This window comes from Notechis scutatus, chromosome 3 (assembly GCF_049901735.1).
Source record: "Notechis scutatus isolate UNSWTSFEM ecotype Mainland chromosome 3, rNotScu1.2, whole genome shotgun sequence".
NCBI classification, from domain to species: domain Eukaryota; kingdom Metazoa; phylum Chordata; class Lepidosauria; order Squamata; family Elapidae; genus Notechis; species Notechis scutatus.
The window spans coordinates 163,982,795-164,002,268 of record NC_142011.1 but is presented as its reverse complement, the minus strand read 5'-3'; the positions used below and the strand labels follow the sequence as shown (position 1 = coordinate 164,002,268).

General features: G+C 36.0%; 1 protein-coding gene across 2 annotated transcripts in view; it reads right to left on the bottom strand.

Moving 5' to 3' along the window:
* The window catches only part of TAF4B (TATA-box binding protein associated factor 4b), a 64,640-nt gene that overhangs the window by 41,344 nt on the left and 3,822 nt on the right, over positions 1–19,474 (bottom strand). Inside the window, exons 2-9 of one of the 2 annotated variants that reach the window (XM_087961659.1) lie at positions 14,200–14,348; positions 13,033–13,137; positions 10,847–11,002; positions 10,640–10,762; positions 8,391–8,480; positions 6,454–7,128; positions 3,834–3,951; positions 2,743–2,848 (exon numbers count right to left, since the gene is read on the bottom strand). In XM_087961659.1, the coding sequence (XP_087817785.1) occupies positions 2,743–2,848; positions 3,834–3,951; positions 6,454–7,128; positions 8,391–8,480; positions 10,640–10,762; positions 10,847–11,002; positions 13,033–13,137; positions 14,200–14,348 (1,522 nt within the window). Of the gene's footprint in view, positions 1–2,742; positions 2,849–3,833; positions 3,952–6,453; positions 7,132–8,390; positions 8,481–10,639; positions 10,763–10,846; positions 11,003–13,032; positions 13,138–14,199; positions 14,349–19,474 lie in introns of both variants that reach the window. The other variant, XM_087961658.1, reaches the window with a different exon arrangement.

The window sequence follows — 19,474 nt, the reverse complement described above, 5'->3', positions numbered from 1 at the left end:
GTTACAATAATAATCATTACATCTTTTCATTTGGATTCCGCAATATACTTTCCCCCCTTAATTTTATTTCTAATTTCAAAAAGATAAAAGGGAAAGATTGACTATTTAATTCCTGGTCACTGATATTGACCTCATTTTTAAACATCTTCACATTCTTTTCAATTATTACAATTTCTTCAATAAACCTTAACTTTCCTTTTAAAGATAAAAATAGAAATGTATATTCATCTAATGAGAGTTATCAGTATCTATCCCTCCATTAATAATCTATATTACCCTATTTTCTAAGTATTTTTTAATTGCAAATATATTCTTGTTACCCCTTGTCACCCTGCAGAATCCCCCTTTTAATTCATCAACCATTATCTCTGAAAAAACAATTTCTTGTCATCATTTTACTATTTCCATGTTTCTTTATTTCCTGCACCTGTTTCTTACTGCCTCTCTTCCCCCTCTTTTTCCCATATCTTTTCTCATTCCAGTTTATATCCCTCTGTTTCTTGATATCTTCCTTTCCCCTTTTCTGCTGCGCCTTTCTACCTCTCCTGATTTCACAGGTATTCCCCTTTTTGATTATCTTCTTAAATCTCAACTTTTTAGCCTTCCTTCTTTCCCCTCATCTTTGTAGTGTTCTTTGTGTTAATTGTCTAAGATGGCTTCTCCTCGAATCAACTCCTCCTCCTCTGAAGTTCTTGCTTCTTGTTCTTCAATCACCATTTCCATTTCTTCTAACACAGAGCAAAGTGATTCGCCTCTTTCCTGTAGTAGTTCTCTCATATTTTTAAGTTCCATTCTTAATTCCCGAAGAGATATCATTATTACACACTCTTATATTTTATAATCATTGAAGTCCACAAAAAACACTTTTACTTTCCTTCTTTCTTCTTCAAGTTTTTTAAAATTCTCAATTGTTCCAACCCAGGGTCTATACCAAAAACATCAGTCAATCCCACAGGCAGTCTTTCCTTGCTTCTTTCTTTATTCTGGTTCCACTTTCACTTTCTAAAATTCTTACTTTGTTTCAATATTTCTTGAACATTATATCGACATAAGTTCATACAGAAACAGGATTATTTCCCTTTTGTTTGAGTTTAAGTTATTTGTCAGAAGATGGCACTCTCCGTTATACAAAGTCTTCACCTTCCCCCCCTACTTTATTATTTAGGGTTTTTCAAACCTCAATATTCCAGCACAATCCAGTCTCCAATTTGTAAATTTTATTATCATTATTTTTTGACAATCTTAAGTCCTGCTTTATTTTATGCCTTTTTATTGCCAAAATATTTTAGTCCAATTTAATTAAGTCTTTAGTTCCGGCTTTTTCCTTTCCCATTCGAAGCCCCGCTTAGCTGTCAAAATTATTTTCTTATTTTTTTTCCTGTGCCTTTGTATTTCCGCCGCTCACTTTTCTTTTCTTAAAAGTTTGATGTTATCTTAATCCCGGGGTACTTTTGTTTAGTTGTTTCGCCCAATTGTACCAGCGCCCAATTGTCCCAGCTCAGATGTTTTCCACCTCTTTCTTCACTCCTGCACAAATCTTAGTCCAGCTGGGTTCTCATCTTTGGGGTGGCCATTTTGGACCACCACTTCAGTCGTCTTCGGGGGGGAAAAGACCAAGCCCAGGAGGGGAGATGCGGCTCCCCTCAACCTGGCTTGCGGCTTCCCCTTACTCCACCGCCCCTCCAAGGCAGCTTCAGCCCCTAATCGCAATGATCGGGGCTCTCCAACGAAAGAGCACGGACCATAGTCGCAGACAGTCACGATCTACAGTCTGTCAGCGAGGAAGGCTCAACCCGGAAGCCTCTTTTTTTCTTCCATTTAACTGTGCCACTTCTCGGAGGCTGTCTGGACAAGTCCCTGCAGTTTCCTTGGCAAGGTTTTTCAGAAGTAGTTGAACCATTGCCTTCTTCCTCGGGCTGAGAGAAAGTGACTGGCTCAAGGTCACCCAGCTGGCTTTCTGCTTAAGGAAGTCTAGAACTCACAGTCTCCTGGTTTCTATGTTGATGCCTTAATCACTATATCAAATTGTCTCTCAAAAATCCCATGTATCATTCAGTAAATGTTTTGTTCTGCTCTCTACCAGAAAGGTAAGCCTGCAGATAATCTGACACTGGTCAGCTGCAGCACAAACATATGTAGTATTTATTGAAAGACTTCAGCATACGTTGTTTTGCTTCTCCAAATTACTAATCAATTTTTAGTTGATTATATACTATATGTTTTGAATATATTACCATATTCAAAACCAATATGCAATTAATTTGCCTCAAACTTTAATGGCTTAAAACCTTTCAAGCAATTATACTACACAGAAAATATTCCCAGATTTTATCATTCAAATTCAAATAAAAATATTAATAATTGTGAGTTCTCAGGCTTCATAAACTGGCTTCTTTAACACCCAAGGACACCCGCATGGGTATTTTTCATTTGATTTAATATATTTTCAACAGTAAGCAATCAGTTTTGTTTATTGCATCAACAACATATGTAACATAAACTTATCAGTAAACCAAGCGAAAGCTTGGGCTTTATGCTCCTGGAATCCAATGGAGCTTCAAAGTATTATCTAAAACAGCTGTAGGACAAAATCTTTGAGTCCCCTGCCCCCTCCCCCTCTAAATCTTTGAAGCAAGGAAGTGAGGACAGTTATCAGAAATCTTAAATATTTACACCCACATGCCCGCATAGGCACAACTCAGGTTTCCCTGTAGCCAAATAAACTTCTGCTTATTTTTTTACCTGAAAGATGTTGTTCCACTGTCTCTTATTTTATTTCTCTGAACAGGAGATGCTTCAAGCGACAGAAATTTGTTTCCTGCCAAGGTAATTTGTTTCACAATGGAGTCTAAAAAAGATAAACAATCCAGAACAGAAAGCAAAATCCAAAATGACATTCAGCAAATGCACAGAAAACTAAAGGCTATATCCAATTCTGAAGTGAAAACTTATACATATGTCAAGGTCAAAAATCTATTGTATTTGTATTATCTCTATAGTTATTCTACTAGGACATGGACAAGAGCAATATTATTGATAGACATGAAGGCTTCACTAAAGTCTATGCTGTAAGTCACCTTCAAGTACAGATAATGAAATAACTATTTGATTAGGAGGCGGCAATTGCTCAAATAAAGAGTCAATTTTAAATAGCCTATCCTCTCTTATAGACAAACTGCTGATTTTTTTTCTAATGCAACTGAATAATTACACTGTTCATTTGTTGATAAAGTATTGTGACAATGCGCCTACTCCTGGGCTATCACAATACTTTTCTATTAAGGAAAACTATTTCCAACATGATACATTTCAGCTGTAGGAATGCTGAGAGCTGCATTCCTAAGCATCCTAGCTGTATTATCTACTCTACAAGCACCAAAAGGATTGAACCACAGCACTTATTAAATTGTATTTTTTTAATCTGCCCTTTAGCAGCCGTATCAGAATTTATTTATAACCCTGTCAAGATTTATGAATATTAGTTACTTCCATTTCAGCAACACAAGGCACAGCAACAGATCGTAGCTACAGTACATTTCTGCAACAATTCTGTATCTATTATTCAGAAATTTAATATGAGGCTAATAGAAACTGCTAGGATAAAAGGCAACCTCCAAAGGATTCATCTTTTAGAAAAACCACAAAATGAGTCCTATTCTCAATATGCCAACTTCTCAGCTCAAATTCAAACACTATCCTAGCAACATATTTCATTTTAAAAGCCTCAGTCAGACATATTGCCAAAGCTAGAACCTAGAAGTGCTGTCCATTTGGTTCAAGGGCAAGTCACTTTAAACCCAGTGTTAGAACCGTATCTGCAGGAAGACGCCTACCTTGGATAAAAGCATTCAATGGTCTTTTTTCACATAAGTTGTTCACACTAGGTAGAGTAGAAACCTGCTGATGCTTCATCACATTTCTTAAGACACTTTTAGAGGATTGCTGGACTGCCTAAGAATGGGGAGGAGAAGTGTTGTTTTTTATATATATAATTAAAGCTGAATTATGTTAAGGCTATATTACATTACATAAAGCAGAAATGTGGATATAGATTGTAATAGAGGCATCTAAAGTCAAGTATCTTAATTATGACTCTATCCAGTATTTCTGTAAAGTCTAGGGATTCCAATGTTTTTGGCCCAAGAAGCACATTTGCAATTTTAAATGTAGGTTCACATAAAATAACTGTTATGCAAGACTGCTATACCCAAAGTGATTTCTACAATGGATATGACCAATCATAAATATCCATTCACCAGAAGACAAACTCTGTGGAATTGCTTCAAAACCCAAAACCCTGAATTCTCCTCCTCTCTCCCAATTTTATTTTTATTTTCCAGACAGATAAGAAGACATCTAAAAGGATCTAATCTGGGTTAGTTACCGGGATCGGATGTTTTGTCTTCAGAGTTTTTGAACTTGTGCTGGATCCCATCCTCGGGGAACTTCTTGATGTCAGAGGATGGGCTCCAGCAGGAATCCAAAAGCTCGGAAGATAAAACCTCTGGTCCCAGTGACTGACCCAGATTGGATCCTGCAACATTATCCTGGGACATGTATATTCGCCTTCATTCGTGAGACACCTAAACAAAACACCAAGTTGCCAATTCACCATTTTCTACAACAGATGAAAATTGATGTTGATTCTTTACAGCATGCCTGCTTTTTGATATTCAAAGTTTTTTTTAAAGGCAGAATAGGCAGGATGTATAGAAGGTGCTTTAATGACATTTTCTTACATCTTACATTTTTTATCAGAACATTGCTTAATATTTTCTGCCTTGAAATGATCAAAGCTAATTCCAATCAAGCCAGTGTATCTCAACTAAAAGTCAGGATTGGGACTTTATTGCTTTTACATGCACAGCAGATGCTCTGCCATTGAGCTGATTACCTGGATATTAATCTTGCTTCTTTTAGGGCTTAGATGCCTACTCAAGGGTTGTTATTTTAATATGTATCTGACATCTGTTAAGTTTTCTTCTTTCAATTCTGAAAGGCTTTGGTTTAATGAAGTGTGTATGAGCTTAACCTCTTCCTGTAAGCTTTCATTCCAGATGAGCCAGTGCATTCGTTTCTCTTGGGCCCAACAATTAAAAGCAAACTGAAGTAATAAAAGCAAAAGATAGCTACCCTCAGCAGCTTATATATGTATCTAGCCTTGATGAAGAGAATCTATTCAGTGAAAGGTTTCACATGGCTCCTAGCTATATTCTGTTTCTGACTATCCTAATACATCTGCTGCTTCGATTCATCCTTAATGCTGTAGAGCTCAGGTAACACCAAAAAGGACATGACAGCCTTTTCCTAAATGATTTCACAACTGCTTATTTGTTGGGTCTTTGTAACACAACAATATACTGAAGTTCACATTTCAGGCTCCTCATATGCTAAACATTCTCGCTATTTCTCTGCTTAAGTACCAAAGTCTCCTATCTGATTGCCAGTCTTTTTAAAAAGGATAATTTTGCTATATATTGTACTTGAAGAAGATCTTGTCTACTATCTAAACCCTACATTATAAGAGAGAAGGAGATCCAAAATTCAGAAGCCAGGAGTTTGGCAGGAGTGTCCTTTGTCAGGTTTAGCATCAAAACTACATCTGCCACAATTCACACACTGTCTGGCTACACACTTATTAAATAAACCATAGTTTAGTGCAAAATCAAAATGAAACAAACTCCATTCTGATCTAGTGTGACACATATTCTGATGTATCCCAAGGCTGATCTGTTGCTCAGTATTAATAGCTTTTTATACACAGGTAATCCTTATTGAGCAACTGTAATTGGGAACTCTGTCACTAAGTAACAGTCATAAAGCGCAACTCCACATGATCACCATTTGTGACCTGCTGCTGACTTCCCCATTGACTTTGCTTGTTGGAAGTCAGACAAATGATCACGTGACTATGGGATGCTGCAGCCATTGTAATTGCAAGCTGGTTGCCAAATTCCTGAATGGCAATCAGACGACTTGCAGGGACATTGCTACAGGTGCAACTTTGTGGAGCAGCTTAAGTGTCTTCCTTCACTATTGTCTCTGAATAAATGGCCATTAACTGAAGACTACCTGTGTGCCACATGGGTATCACCCAGGTTAAGGCACATTTATTTATTAAATTTATATCCCACCACAATCACAAGACTTTCAGTAGCTAACAAGTACATAATTCCCATAAATGTTCATAAATTTCACTGAAGAAGGAAAGAATTCATAAACTCCCCCAGGGTGGGTAGACTGATGAAACTACTTATATACTTTTGTTAGGACACTAATACATGGGGGCAGCCTGCATGTCATCATTATTTTCACCATGGTGGCTTGTTGCAGATGCCTATGTGAATTGCTGGCTGAATTGTACTTCTGAGTATAAGTCAATTCAAAAGGCCCAGATTCTGCAATACATATTTCAGAACATTGTAGATGAAGTATCAAGCAAAGTTGTCTTACCGACTGTTTTACTTTTACAGCCTGAGAAGTCCAAATTGGCTGGGGAAGGGTAGAATTTGGATTGGCAACCCTTACAGCTGTTGGTGCCTCAGTGATAGTCAGGACAGGTTGGGGAGTTGTGATTACTGATGTAGCAGAGGTTGCTGTAGTAGTCAAGGACAGTTTTGCCACTTCAAGTGATGTCATTCCAGCTGATGTGGTTGACTTCATAGAACTAGTAGTAACAGTAGTTGAAGGTAATGTTGGGTTACAGTCTGGCTTTGCTACCGGAAGAGAAACTGTTCCCGTCTCCTCTGTAGTGGAAGTTGTCTGTATGGCCTTCATGGTATTGATTCCTCCAATCAGTTGAGTGGAGAAGATGGACTTGTCATCTTGGTAAGAGAGTGCTCCTGCAGCCAAGGCACAAGCTGGCTCAACAAGTGGAAGGCACACAGAATCACTTGTTGTAGTCGTGCAGGGTACCGAAACGGATGTCGGTGGAGAAGATATTTGAAGTGGAGAGCTGGGGATTGATGTTGCAGATTGAGAGGAGGCCAAAGTGCCGTCAGCAACTGTGGAAGAAGTTGATGATTCAGTGGGGTAAGTAGAAGAAGCTGTTTGAGGGGCAGATTGCTGAAGACATTGTTCTATAAAGGTCTCTGTATTAGGCATTAATTGCCGTAAGGCGAGTAAACTCTTCTAGGCAAGAAAGATGACAAAAAAAAAATCAGACCTAGTATTTTGCTGTCCCCAAACCATACTACATCTTTTTCAGAAGCAAAATATTTTCCAAAATCATCAATAGCTAAATTGGAAAGGAATATAAAAGGTCTGCTTAATCTATGAAGTTTATGTTAAATGATATTCAAAAGAGCTTGCCAAGAATCAAACTACAGTATTTGCCTTTGCATCTCTACAGTCATTCATACATTGTGGCAGAAGTTTTAGGTACACTGGTTAGCACTTAACCTTTCTCAAGAAAATGTTTTGTAAGCCTGAGCACTGGCACATAAACAGAACAAGTGCTGCCAATGATCTGATGGAAATGTTTACAACTAATCCTGTAGTCCCATATATCAATAATACCTAATATTAATGAGTTGTAACTGTCTTTTTATTATAGAATACACTAAAGTAATTTGAAATAATATATCTTGTCAGAATTTTTGAAGAAAACTTTACAAACTTTAAGTTACACATACATATTAGAAATTCAAAGCAGCAGTTGTTTTCTCAAGCCAAATATTCTTTGACTCTCTCATAGATAAGAGCAAATGTTTGAGATAAATAGGATTTTTGGAAAATCACTTGGAACTACAATTGAAGTCAATTACATAAGCTTCAGTCTAGATTAAGGATTGTTGTCATCTGTGCAGGAAGGTGGAAATGTGATCTTTGTCTTACATATATTTACTCAAAAGAGATTAATATCAGTTTTAGAATATATATTTGACAGGGAGAAGTATATAGTGTCAAAAACATGCTAAATGTTAAGCAGCACTAAATTTAATAACTAGGCAAAAGGATTCGGCTAAGCATTGCATCTTATCTCCAGATTCATGGATAGAACCATTCATGTTGAAATGCACTCATCTGAAAGGAATATAACTGAAAGGAAATTATTTATAAAGTGGTCTGTCTTTACCTGGCTTTCTTGCAACACCTAAGTGAACAGTGTGTCTCTTTGAATTATTCAGTGATAATTTGGTTTTGGATTAGCCCAGTGTTTCTCAAACTTGGCCACTTTTGAGATGTGTGGACTTCAACTCCCAGAATTCCCCATACCTATTCTCTTAACCCAGCAATGGTGTAACAGAGAAGGGAAGGGAGGAATTTCATTAGCAAGGACTTTCCAAATTTGTTGTCCATAAAAGTGCTTTTAGATATCCCAACTCCAAATGACATATTCATCATCATAGTATTTGATAACTGAAACAAGAATATTCATTAAGACATACCTTGAGAAAGGGAACAAGATTTGGCTGAGGAGAAGACTTTAATTCCACATATAGTTCTTTGGTAAATTCTTCTGGCTCAATTTTAGCTTCCTAGGTAGAAAAAGAAATTGTAGCACAAATGTAAACTGTAGACATTCCTACAAGTAGGAAACCTCAATTCCCTTGCATTCTAGTACTAATTATTCCCATAATGTGCACATTTTCAACACACTTTTTCAATATAACACCTTTCTTATATTGAAGGTCTTCTTCAAACCAATTTTTACTTAATAACAATGAACAATGTTACATAAAGAAGAAAATTTTCCTGACTAGTTTCAAAAAACTGGAAAATTTAAGGAAGCTGTAAAACATGTTTATAAGAAAAGCACCTTGAAAAAGACCGTCTAGAGTACTGTCACTTGACTAAACACAAATATACCAGATATGGGCAACCTGATACTCTGCAGAGATTTTCAATTTTACCCTCCATTCGGTCCAGTGTGCCTAAGGGTGCAGAAGTACGGGTGCTGTGGTGCCAATCATAGCAAAAACAACTGATTGCCTACTCTAGTCATGCAGTACACTTACTATGAGTTTGAAATATAAGAACTACAGGCAGTCCTCACTTAGCGACTATTAAAAATCATTACAGACCCACTAAAAGCTACTTATAAAAAAAGCTACTTTAGTTCTCGAGTTCCAACAGCTGTACGAAGCCCAGCAGTCACATGGCCACATTTCAGCTCTTGGAAACCAGCTCACTTTTACAGCCAGTTACAGAATTCTGCGATAAGGTGATCATGATTTACTATGTTTTTGCTGGTTTCCAGCCTTTCCAGCCAGTTTCTGGAACAAAAACACCAATAGAAATTTGCTTAATGACCATGGCATTCTGGTTTCCATTATGGTCATAAATCAAGGACTACCTATATAGCTTTGTATCTGTTATAACTAGTTACCCTAACGGTTTGGGGGGGGGGGGGGGGGAAAGTAAAAAAAAAAAAAAGGTAATTATGGTTGTGGGTCAAGTGGGGACTAACTATTTAAGCATGATATTCATTCCTTTTTTCTTCCCTCCCATATTTAAAATCATACTATGAATTATAGCAAGCTGGATGACTTTGGGTCAATCACTCTCTCTTAGTCCAATTCACCCAACACGGGTTACTTGGTTGAGTATCGAGTGGAAAATATGATGAGGTACTAGTATGTTTGCTCCTTTGAATTTATAAAAATAATAAAGATGGGCTAAAAATATGTAAATAAAATTATAACAGATTACTATAACTGTAAAGTCAGTATTTAACCTTGGCTCACTATATACTAGAAGTAAAGTGATGATTATTTCACACAGTGTCTCCATTCTGGAAAATATAGATCTTAGACAAAATGAATTTATAAAAATAATAAAGATGGGCTAAAATATGTAAATAAAATTATAGCAGAGACAGGCTTTAAGCTATTATATTACTCCAAGCTTACTGAACATACTTGCAAGTATAAGAATGAGTTTTCATATTTAAGGTAAATTCTTTTTTTTATCATGCAGCAAATCTAATGTTGGATATAGCAAAAACACGGATTCCTTCCCTTCAGAAAGCAACACTGCTAAGTTTTAGTAGGATTTGACTTCTACAAGCAGAAGTAAAAGTCAACCACAGAAATGGCACTCGAAGGCAATTAGTATATAGATGCAAAACCGCCCCTTCTAATAATTTGATGTTGTTAGCTTCCCAGAGTTATCTATAAAATTAGTTTCCCTATAAATGTTCACAAAAAATAAATATATAACATACTCGTGTAAGCTTTCACAGCTGGTACCACTTGAGAAGTACTGAGCTGCAAAGTTACTGACCAGTTGCTGTTTGATCAGTGACTCAACACTGCCCAAATAAAGAAGTGATTTTCTGTGATGAAATGACAACATATGGCACCATTATATGAATGGTACAAATGATGCAGCATTCAATTGTAATCAATTTCATTTGTGTGATAACAGGTATGATTAAATACAACATTATGTAATGTCTTTGTGGCTTCTCCTGGAGGCCGTGAAGATGCCAACAGGGCTACAATTATATAGCTCTATTTGATACCGTGCATGTAAGGACTAGAAGATACAGGTAGGTTTAGATGGGTAGGAAGTTCGGAAATTCCAACCAAGCAGCTTCAAACTGCAACCTTCTACACAGATGAAGTCCCACCGGAAACATTCCTGAGCAAAGACATTCAGAATCAGGACAATGTACTTGCAGAGGAGCTTTTACCAACAGACTTTGAACCAGATGCTTCACATTCTGTCCCATCTGAGGTGCTTGAGATCCACTGGAGGCCAGCTTTATTAGTGTTGCAAGGAAATTTTTGCACTTTTTCACATTTTCCAGCATTTCCTGACAAGGAAACAGAAGATTGTGACTTAGATCAAACACTTAGAAAATTACTCTTTCTGCAGCGCTAGCCTATTTTGTACTTACTGCGTAACTGATAGACTGGGTGACTCTGGGGTCATCTGTATCAGGAACTGGTTTTGAAGTGAAAACCAACATGCTAGAGTCAGAAACAGGAGGCTTTGCTGATGATCCAGCAACTGATGACTTTGTTGTGGAGTCTATATTTGGTGATGCTCCAGACTGAAAAACATTCAAGTTCAACATACAAGTTACTTGCAACATTCCTGGAAGGATCCACACAGATGTTGCTGCATAACAAAACTTATTTCCATGAGAGTGAATTTTCCTTTGACTGATGCATAACCTCTTAAAGAACTGTATATTAAATTAGTATTTGAGACAGGGTTTACAGGTAGTCTTCAACTTACAATAGCTCGTTTAGTGACCTTTCAAACTTACAATGGCACTGTAACAAAGTCAATAAAGGTGACTCATAACTGTTTTTCACACTTATGACCGTTCCTCATGGTCACATAAATCAAAATTCAGATGTTTGGCATGTGACTCATATTTGTAGCAGTTGCAGTCTCCTGGGCTTTTGTAACCTTCAGACAAGCAAAGTCAATGGGGAAGTCAGATTCACTTAACAACCATGTTACTAACTTAACTGCAATGATTCATTTAACAACTGTGACAAGAAAGGTTGTAAAATGGGGCAAAAATCATAAAGCGAGGACCACTTATATTCGGTTTGCCAGTCACATGGCCACCTAGCCACGCCCACCCCAGTCACATGACCACCTAGCCACGCCCACCTCAATTGTCTTGTTTGACAACAGAAGTTTTGGGTTCAACTGTTGAGGACTATCTGTACTTTACAAGAGTAACCAAGCTTTTTAATCACCCTGGGAAAGATTCAGAAGACTACTTCTTTCTGCATTTAACAATGGTCACAGCCACACTAATTCTGACACATCAATTAAAATTAAATTGAGGATGCTAGATTGATTTTTAAGGCAGTCTTTTTACAGGGCTAATTTATGTTATTTGGACTGTAATATTGTTTTTTTATTTTATTACATGATATTTTGTTTTCAAAATTATTGGATGAATTCTAAAAGATAAGGAAGAGAACAACTAGCGTTCACTTTTCTTTTCTACATCCAAGTTTCTCTGCCCTACCTTTTTTTTCCTTTGGTCAATTCCTTTTCCAAGATTTCATACAGATACCTCACTTGCATGGCATGATCTGGTTAGGGAAAGTACAATTACCTAAAAGTAGCCCATGGGTTAAACTGAATTTAACTAGAAATTTTTGCCACAATCTATACCTATGCTTTATTATATTTTATTTGTCTAAATCAGAACACTATGCGTTATACAAGCCCAAATAGGGAAATAATTGGTGATTAATGTCTCACATCTCGGCCTTTGTATGTAAGAGACAGAAGGCAGGATTGGCTGCCAAATGACTCCATACAGCGTCTTGGTCTTTTCTCAACTTTTACATCTTATAGGCACAATCATATCACCATAGGATAGTCGAGCTAATAAAAGAAAAGTTTTGATTTTCTTTTTCAATTCACAAAATTATTAACAGTAGCAGGGCAGCCACTTGCAAAGGCACCTGGGATAATGGTTCACACTGAAGGCCAGCAAGAAACCATAGCTAGCCATGACTTAGTGGCTGATTGTGCTACTGATCTGCTCCCTCCCTTTCTTATTTGATTCAATGCTCACATAGCATCTGTATCATGCTAAATGCTTACTTTATTGTTTTAGAAGGAGGTTTGCTAGCAGTGTGATGGCTTGTAAAGGGACTGCAGACTGAAGAAAGCAAGGGCCTTCTTACTTCTGGCTTATCCAATTCTTATAGCAAGCAAGAAGAGCCAGTTTCATTTTGCTCAAATCAAAGACAAATATAAAGACAAAACACCTAAAGCTGTGACTACTACAAGCACAAGTATATCTACAAAAAAAAAATGTTACAAATTTCATTAGCTCTGAGAAGCAGAGAATCTATAACACCTGATGAGGCTGATCATCTTACTGCTGCACGTCATTAGAAACTTAGAATTGCTACTCCCTATAGACAATATTGATCAGAAATAATTTATATAGGCTGTGTGCAGTGGAGAAAGACACATAGGTCTAAAATATCTGGAACTGCATATTTTAAAACCACAGTTTTTTCTTTAGATTTGTGAACTACTCTAATACAAATGTTAAGTTAGGAAACTAAAAATCAGAAAACAGAATGCAAATCATACCTGAATTACAGCAGGCTTCTTAACAGTAGAAGTAATAGAACGAGTTGCCCAAGACAGCGTTTTAACAGGAGCCGTTAGTACTTTAAGTACCTGAGTTCCAGAAGTCTTTCAATAAAATATAGAAACAAAGGTAATGGAAAAAAAGAAATCACTTTCCAGCTAGTAGTCAATGAAAGTTCCTTACCAACTGGAAATAAATTATCTGCTTTGGCATATAAATAGTAGATTCCCCCTATACACACTTTTTCTATTTTTGTGTAAGTTGTAAACTTCTTTGACTGTTATTACAAATGTTATAGCACTCAGGATAATACAAAACGTTAGAGTAGAGTTAAGTTGCATTTATGGCATTATCCAAATACACATTCATGCTGCCTTATATACAAGAAAATATTTTTAAAACTGCAAATATTTATCACATGAAAACAATAACAGCAGCAGTAACTGTGGAAAAAATGCTTTCTTACTTATAGACAAATTGTACTAGAAAAAGCAAAAGAAATCCTACGTCAGATTAATTCTAAGGGCCTTGCAATTCTATATGCACAAAGTTGCATTATAATAGCAAAGAAGCCAGCAATTTGTGGGGAAGGGGAACACATTTTGAAAGCATTCTAGGAGCAGTGTCTCAAACTGGCTGCTAAGGAGGATGTAGGCAGTCACAACACACCAATTTACCACAGTTCCAGCTGGGAAAATTGATTCCCATCATCTGTTCTAACACACTGGTATGCTATGCCACCACTGCTTAATCACATTTAGAACTATAGGTCAATTTTCAAATAAAGCAATTTATGGGTGCAGTATAGGGTCTAAAACAAGGATCTTCAAACTTGGCAAGTTTAAGACTTGTGAACTTCAACTCCCAGAATTCCTGAACTAACATGATTAGAGGAGGAATTATGGGAGTTGAAGTCCACATGTCTTAAAGCTGTCAAGTTTGGTCTAAAACATTCCTGTAAAGGTCAATAATGACAAAAACTGATACTTGTCATTTTCTCATTTTTCAAGGAATGCATAAAAAGTCAGAATACTGGAAGACTGGTTGGACACTGTTAGGAATTATACTGATGCCTTGGTTTTCATGAAGCCTATACTCACACTATCTAATTCTTACAGGAACCAAGAACAGCAAGAACATTTAAGGAATTCATGTTATGGAATTACCTGTATAGGCTGAATTTTGATGGTAGGTGCAGTTGGAGGCATTGAGCATCTGACACTGGTATTATTTGAGGTCTGATTCTGAGCTTGTAATAATGCTTGTTGAGATATCAACATTAATTGACCAGTATTACTTCTGACCAGAATCATTCCTGTGTGAGAAAATAATTTAAGATTTCCCATTATTCATCCTTACCAAATAACAAATATATTACTTTGAGCATAGGAAAATATAAAGTGAAAGAAATACAACCCTTTATTGTATTTAGGCCAGAAGTTATGTTAAGATAGGAAATACTGCAATATTTTAGTACTTCTGTGCAATAGTGCAGCATATTTCTCCAGGAGCCTTTTAAAATTATAGATGACTACACTTTTTGCAGTTTCGCAGCTAGTTACAATAAATGTGCCTAATATTTTCACTCCACAAAAAAACCATCAAGCATATTTAAGCAACAAGCAAATTCAGAATTAATTTGCTCACAGTTCTTCACAGTTAGAAAAGTCCCAAGAGCCTTATACAGTACTTTTAAGTATTATCAAGCTTGTCAGCTCAGGTTATTTCTAATTTTAATGCAAAGTTAAGATGGTTCACATATGAATGCTAGCCTTTATTGACACTAGGAGAACAGATTAAAAAAAGATAGTATTTGCTATACTCAAAACACACAATTGCTTTTACATTAATTTACATTAATAGTTTACTGAATAGTACAGATCAATTGGGATATTCCAATGGGGGGAGGATAGTGGAAATGAAATCTTATTTCTCCATGTCAAACATAATTTCACATACTGCATACTAAGTGAAAAAAAACTAATGCTATTTTAAAGTATGGTATATAGATAAGCCCAGGTTATGCCCAAAAATACCTTAATGGTTTGAGCACAAGAAGCATTTTATAAAAAAGAAACAATGGAAAAAGACAAATGGTTAACATATTAGTAATTGTTAGTACAAGAAGATGGACAACTTATGATGAAATCAAGAGAACAACTGACTGCAGGAAGATTTAATTTTCAATGGTTTTCATGTAAATAATTAAGAGACATTTAATATAAGTAAAAAGGAAACTGGGATTGAACATAAAACAGAATTTGAAATTGTATTACTGGTATGTACAAATGATGAACATGTTCTTGTTAAAATGCATAAACTTTTGCAGAGATTTCAAACAGAGTAAGTGATGGGATACATGATTAAATGAGTTATAATTTTTGGTTATAACATACAAATGGGAGAGAATGTGGATTAAAACACTGAAATTCACATTGCATTTCAATTTAAGAAGGAATATGTATGAAATGATGATTGCACATAAGCAGACATTATCAAAGGCATTATCAAAGATATATAAAAGTACTTCTAATCACTACTGAAAATGAGTTATAGTGGGGGCTTGCAAAAAAGCAAAGTATTGGATTCAAATGTATATAATTATACAAAGAATTTTAAAGACCAATATTCAGATGATACAATAACTATTCTTATTGGGGTTTATGGGTAGACAATTAGAGTAAATGTATTGAAGACCAATATTGTATGTGGTAACTGCAGCAATATTATTACTGGTTATAAGCACAAAGGTGGAAAAATGCTGAATATCCATAACAGAGTAATAGATCACGAAGATGGCAGAATATGCAGTAATGGTGAAAAATGACCTGTTATTCAGTGATAGGAATTACTTTTATAAAAGACTGGAAACCTCTTCTGGGCTTTATGCTGAAAATGGAAAAACATGCATTTGATGATTTTCAGATTTGCTAAATAAAACAAGTTGAGTATGAGAAAAAGAAAAGCAAGTTGTAACTTTAAAGAGGAAGGACAGATAATGAATTTGTTTGTAACTGCTATAAAGAAGATTGAAAATAGCTTAATATCTCTTTCTTTCTACCAGCACTCTCTTCTACTTCTATTATCTTTTCTGTCTTTTTTCTTTCAGTACATATAGTTGCATATATATTTTGTAGTTATGTGAAAATATTTAATGAAAACTATTAACAAAAAAGAAACCCTGAACAAAATCCTATTGCCTACTAACAATTTTGTTCAAATGCTTTGATTATAATAAACTTAGAAACAAGCTGTACTCTGTAAATGTGGTATAGTGAGTTTGTAATTATGTTATACCAGGGTTGTAATTTTGTATTAAATGTTAGAAATATATTCATAAGGTATGATGTAAGGTATACCTTTTTCCTATTTGTCTTCTACTGACAAAAGAATGCAAACTTTATGCAAGATTGAGAATAACTTTTAATATTGTGTATCAAATTGTAGATTATAGAACACTGCCACCTACTGGTACAAATAAAATACAACATTCAAGTATTTCAAGAGTTTAAGTTTGTTAGCTCTATCCCACTATATCACTGGAGAAAATTTTGTTTGGTTTACAAATACAAATATACATTATAATTAAGCTGGTGTTTAGTATTTGTATTATTTTTACAAGATATGTTTTCTTTAAGAAAAATGGGGTTGGGCGGGCAGAAAAGAAGATCAGAACAGGCTTTAGGGCTTTTAGAGCTTTATATGTAAGGTAGTCCTTCTTTAATGACCACTTGTTCAGCAACAGTGACCGTTCAAAGTTAAGATGGCACTGAACAAGATTTATGACTGAGAGTTGTAGTGGTGGCCATTGCAACTTTCCCACTGTCATGTGATCACAATCTGGATGTCTGCTTACAATACAACTTATAATTGTGACGGCTGCAATTCCCACAATCCCATGATCATCATTTGTGTCCTTCACTGCTGGCTTCCAATGAATAAAAGTCACTGGGGAAGCCTACAGGAAGATGCAAAGTGTGAAATTATGCCTAACCACCATTTGCTTAACCAATTTGCTCCTGTTCTCCCAAGGAGTGAGGTTGGATTCCACTCTCCTGACTTTCCCCAAGGGCTTGAAGACCTGGCTCTGCCAGTTGGCCTGGGGCTCCAAAGGCAATATTGGAGGTGGTTGACAGGTTAATAACAGATCCCACCTCACCCTTGCTTAGCCTACTCCGTCCTCCCCATCTTTTAACTTTATTTGTATGTTTATAGCATTTACTTTTGTTGTATACATACTGTTGCATTGTTTTATTCATTTTAACACTATAAGCTACCCAGAATCACCTTGTGGTTGAGATGGGAAGCAAATAAATTTAATAAATAAACAAACAATGGCAACTTACTGTTGTAAGTTGGTCCAATCAAATTACATTGATTTTATGACCATATGGCTTAATGATGGAGTTGCCAGTCCCAATTATTGTTGTTAAGCACTGAGCTTCCCATGGCCTTGCTCTTCCCTCAAATTTTGGGTCAGAGTGAAAGCAGATTCTTTGTGTGGCATTTGGTCATTATATAGTTGCTTTCCACCAAATGTTTTTCTTCTAAGGCAGGGCTGTCAAACTCGCGGCCCATGGGCCAGATGCATCACGCGCTAGCCATGCCCACACCCGATTTAGTGAAGGGGAAAAACTTGTGATATGTCATGTGATTATGTCATGATGATACAACTTTGACACCCCTATTCTAAAGGATGCATAATTTGTTTTTATTGTTATATTTTATAAGCTGTAGGAGATGATGAGGCTGATCCTGAGGGAGGAGTGGATGCGTCATCAGTCACAAGTCCTTTCACACTTCACAAGAGCTCTAAGTGCAGCCCACCTAGAATTCCTAATTAAGTTATATTCTTAACTTCCGCTAATTTCCCTTGACTATTAGTAGTTCAGATTCTTGTAGAGAGCTTAAGCTTACAATAGATCTTTATACACATTTGAACTGCCTGAATCTTCTGATTTCTCTGGTGCTGACATGCCCAAAGCTATGATAGATTTAAATAGCCTATAGATTTCATAAATAAATACAGTTATATCAACATAGCTCCTGAAATTGAGGACAAGATGCCCAGTGGACTGGTTTTAGTGACTGCATAGGGAAAGTGAGAAACAAGTATAAAAATCACAAAATAAGCTTCTGGTTAAAAAAAGTACATTATGAAAAGTGCATTAAAATGCATGTCCTAGGAACAATGTGCTGATATTTTAAATGGATTGCTTAAAAACAAAATGAACATCAGATGGAATAAATAAATGGAATAAAGCGACAGATGAAAAATGACCATGTATAAATCAAATTCAACAGACTTGCAACAATTGTTATTCCTTTCTTTGGTTATCAAACCTAGAAATAAACATTGCACCAAGGGCTACTGGTTATCATATGGCAGAAAGAATATGCATATTGAGAAACAATGAAGTTAAAACTATTATTTCTGTTAAAAATATTCCTGAGGCTGTTCCATCTGTGAAAATAGTACAGTGCAAGGAAAATTTGAGTTATTTAAGGATTTCTGCAGTGGAGACCTTGTAGTGTGCCTCAATAATGGAAAGACCAATAGTCAGGTATAAATCCAAAATGCACATATCAGAGACAGAAGAATATGGAAATGAACAGAGAGGAAGTTATGAAATTGACAGTATGAGTTTCACCAGTAACAGGTATGTTTCACGGAAAGATCCAAAATAAGTATTTTAGACAAGGAACAGTTTCTCAGCTATCTCCTGTGTAATCAATGTTTACAGGTGAGAAAATTAGCATCCTAATTCCACAAGAATTTCACATCATTCTATCGTCTGTTGATACTGCTTAAACAGCACAAGGAGTATTACAATAATAACCAATTCCTCAAAATAGTGTGTTCTTACAAAACACAACAAAAATGGGAGTTCTTTAGACAAGGAGACGCTGTGCTTCTTTATTATGATTGAGCATAATTTTCCAGAAGTCAATTCCTATAAATGCCATCTCCCTTCTTATGGTTCTAATTGTTTTTATTTGGAAGTGTTTTACCAATGACTAATCTTGCTGCCTGCTGATTTGCAGGTTTTCACTTAATTCCCATGAAAATGAAAGAGGGGAAACACAATCAAACTTGAAATATTCTACCACAGGCATTCTAATAAAAGTTTTAGACCTATACAACATTGGTTTCTTGATCTATTTGTAGGGCTGACATTCCAATTCTGCATTTGAGTTGGCTAAAACAATGCTATGCAAGGAAAAAGAAGAACATCCTTAGAATATCCTAAGTAAGCCAAAACACCCAGCAGCTCCAGAAGAAAAAATAGAAGTCTTCTACAATATGCAGTGAAAGGTATATAATAGCCACTGTGTAGCACAATCTATGTAGGCAGAAAACTAGCAGAACGCACCCATAAACACCAACTAGCAGTCAGAAGACAAGATAAAAATTCTTTAGTTTTACAACACATGGACAGA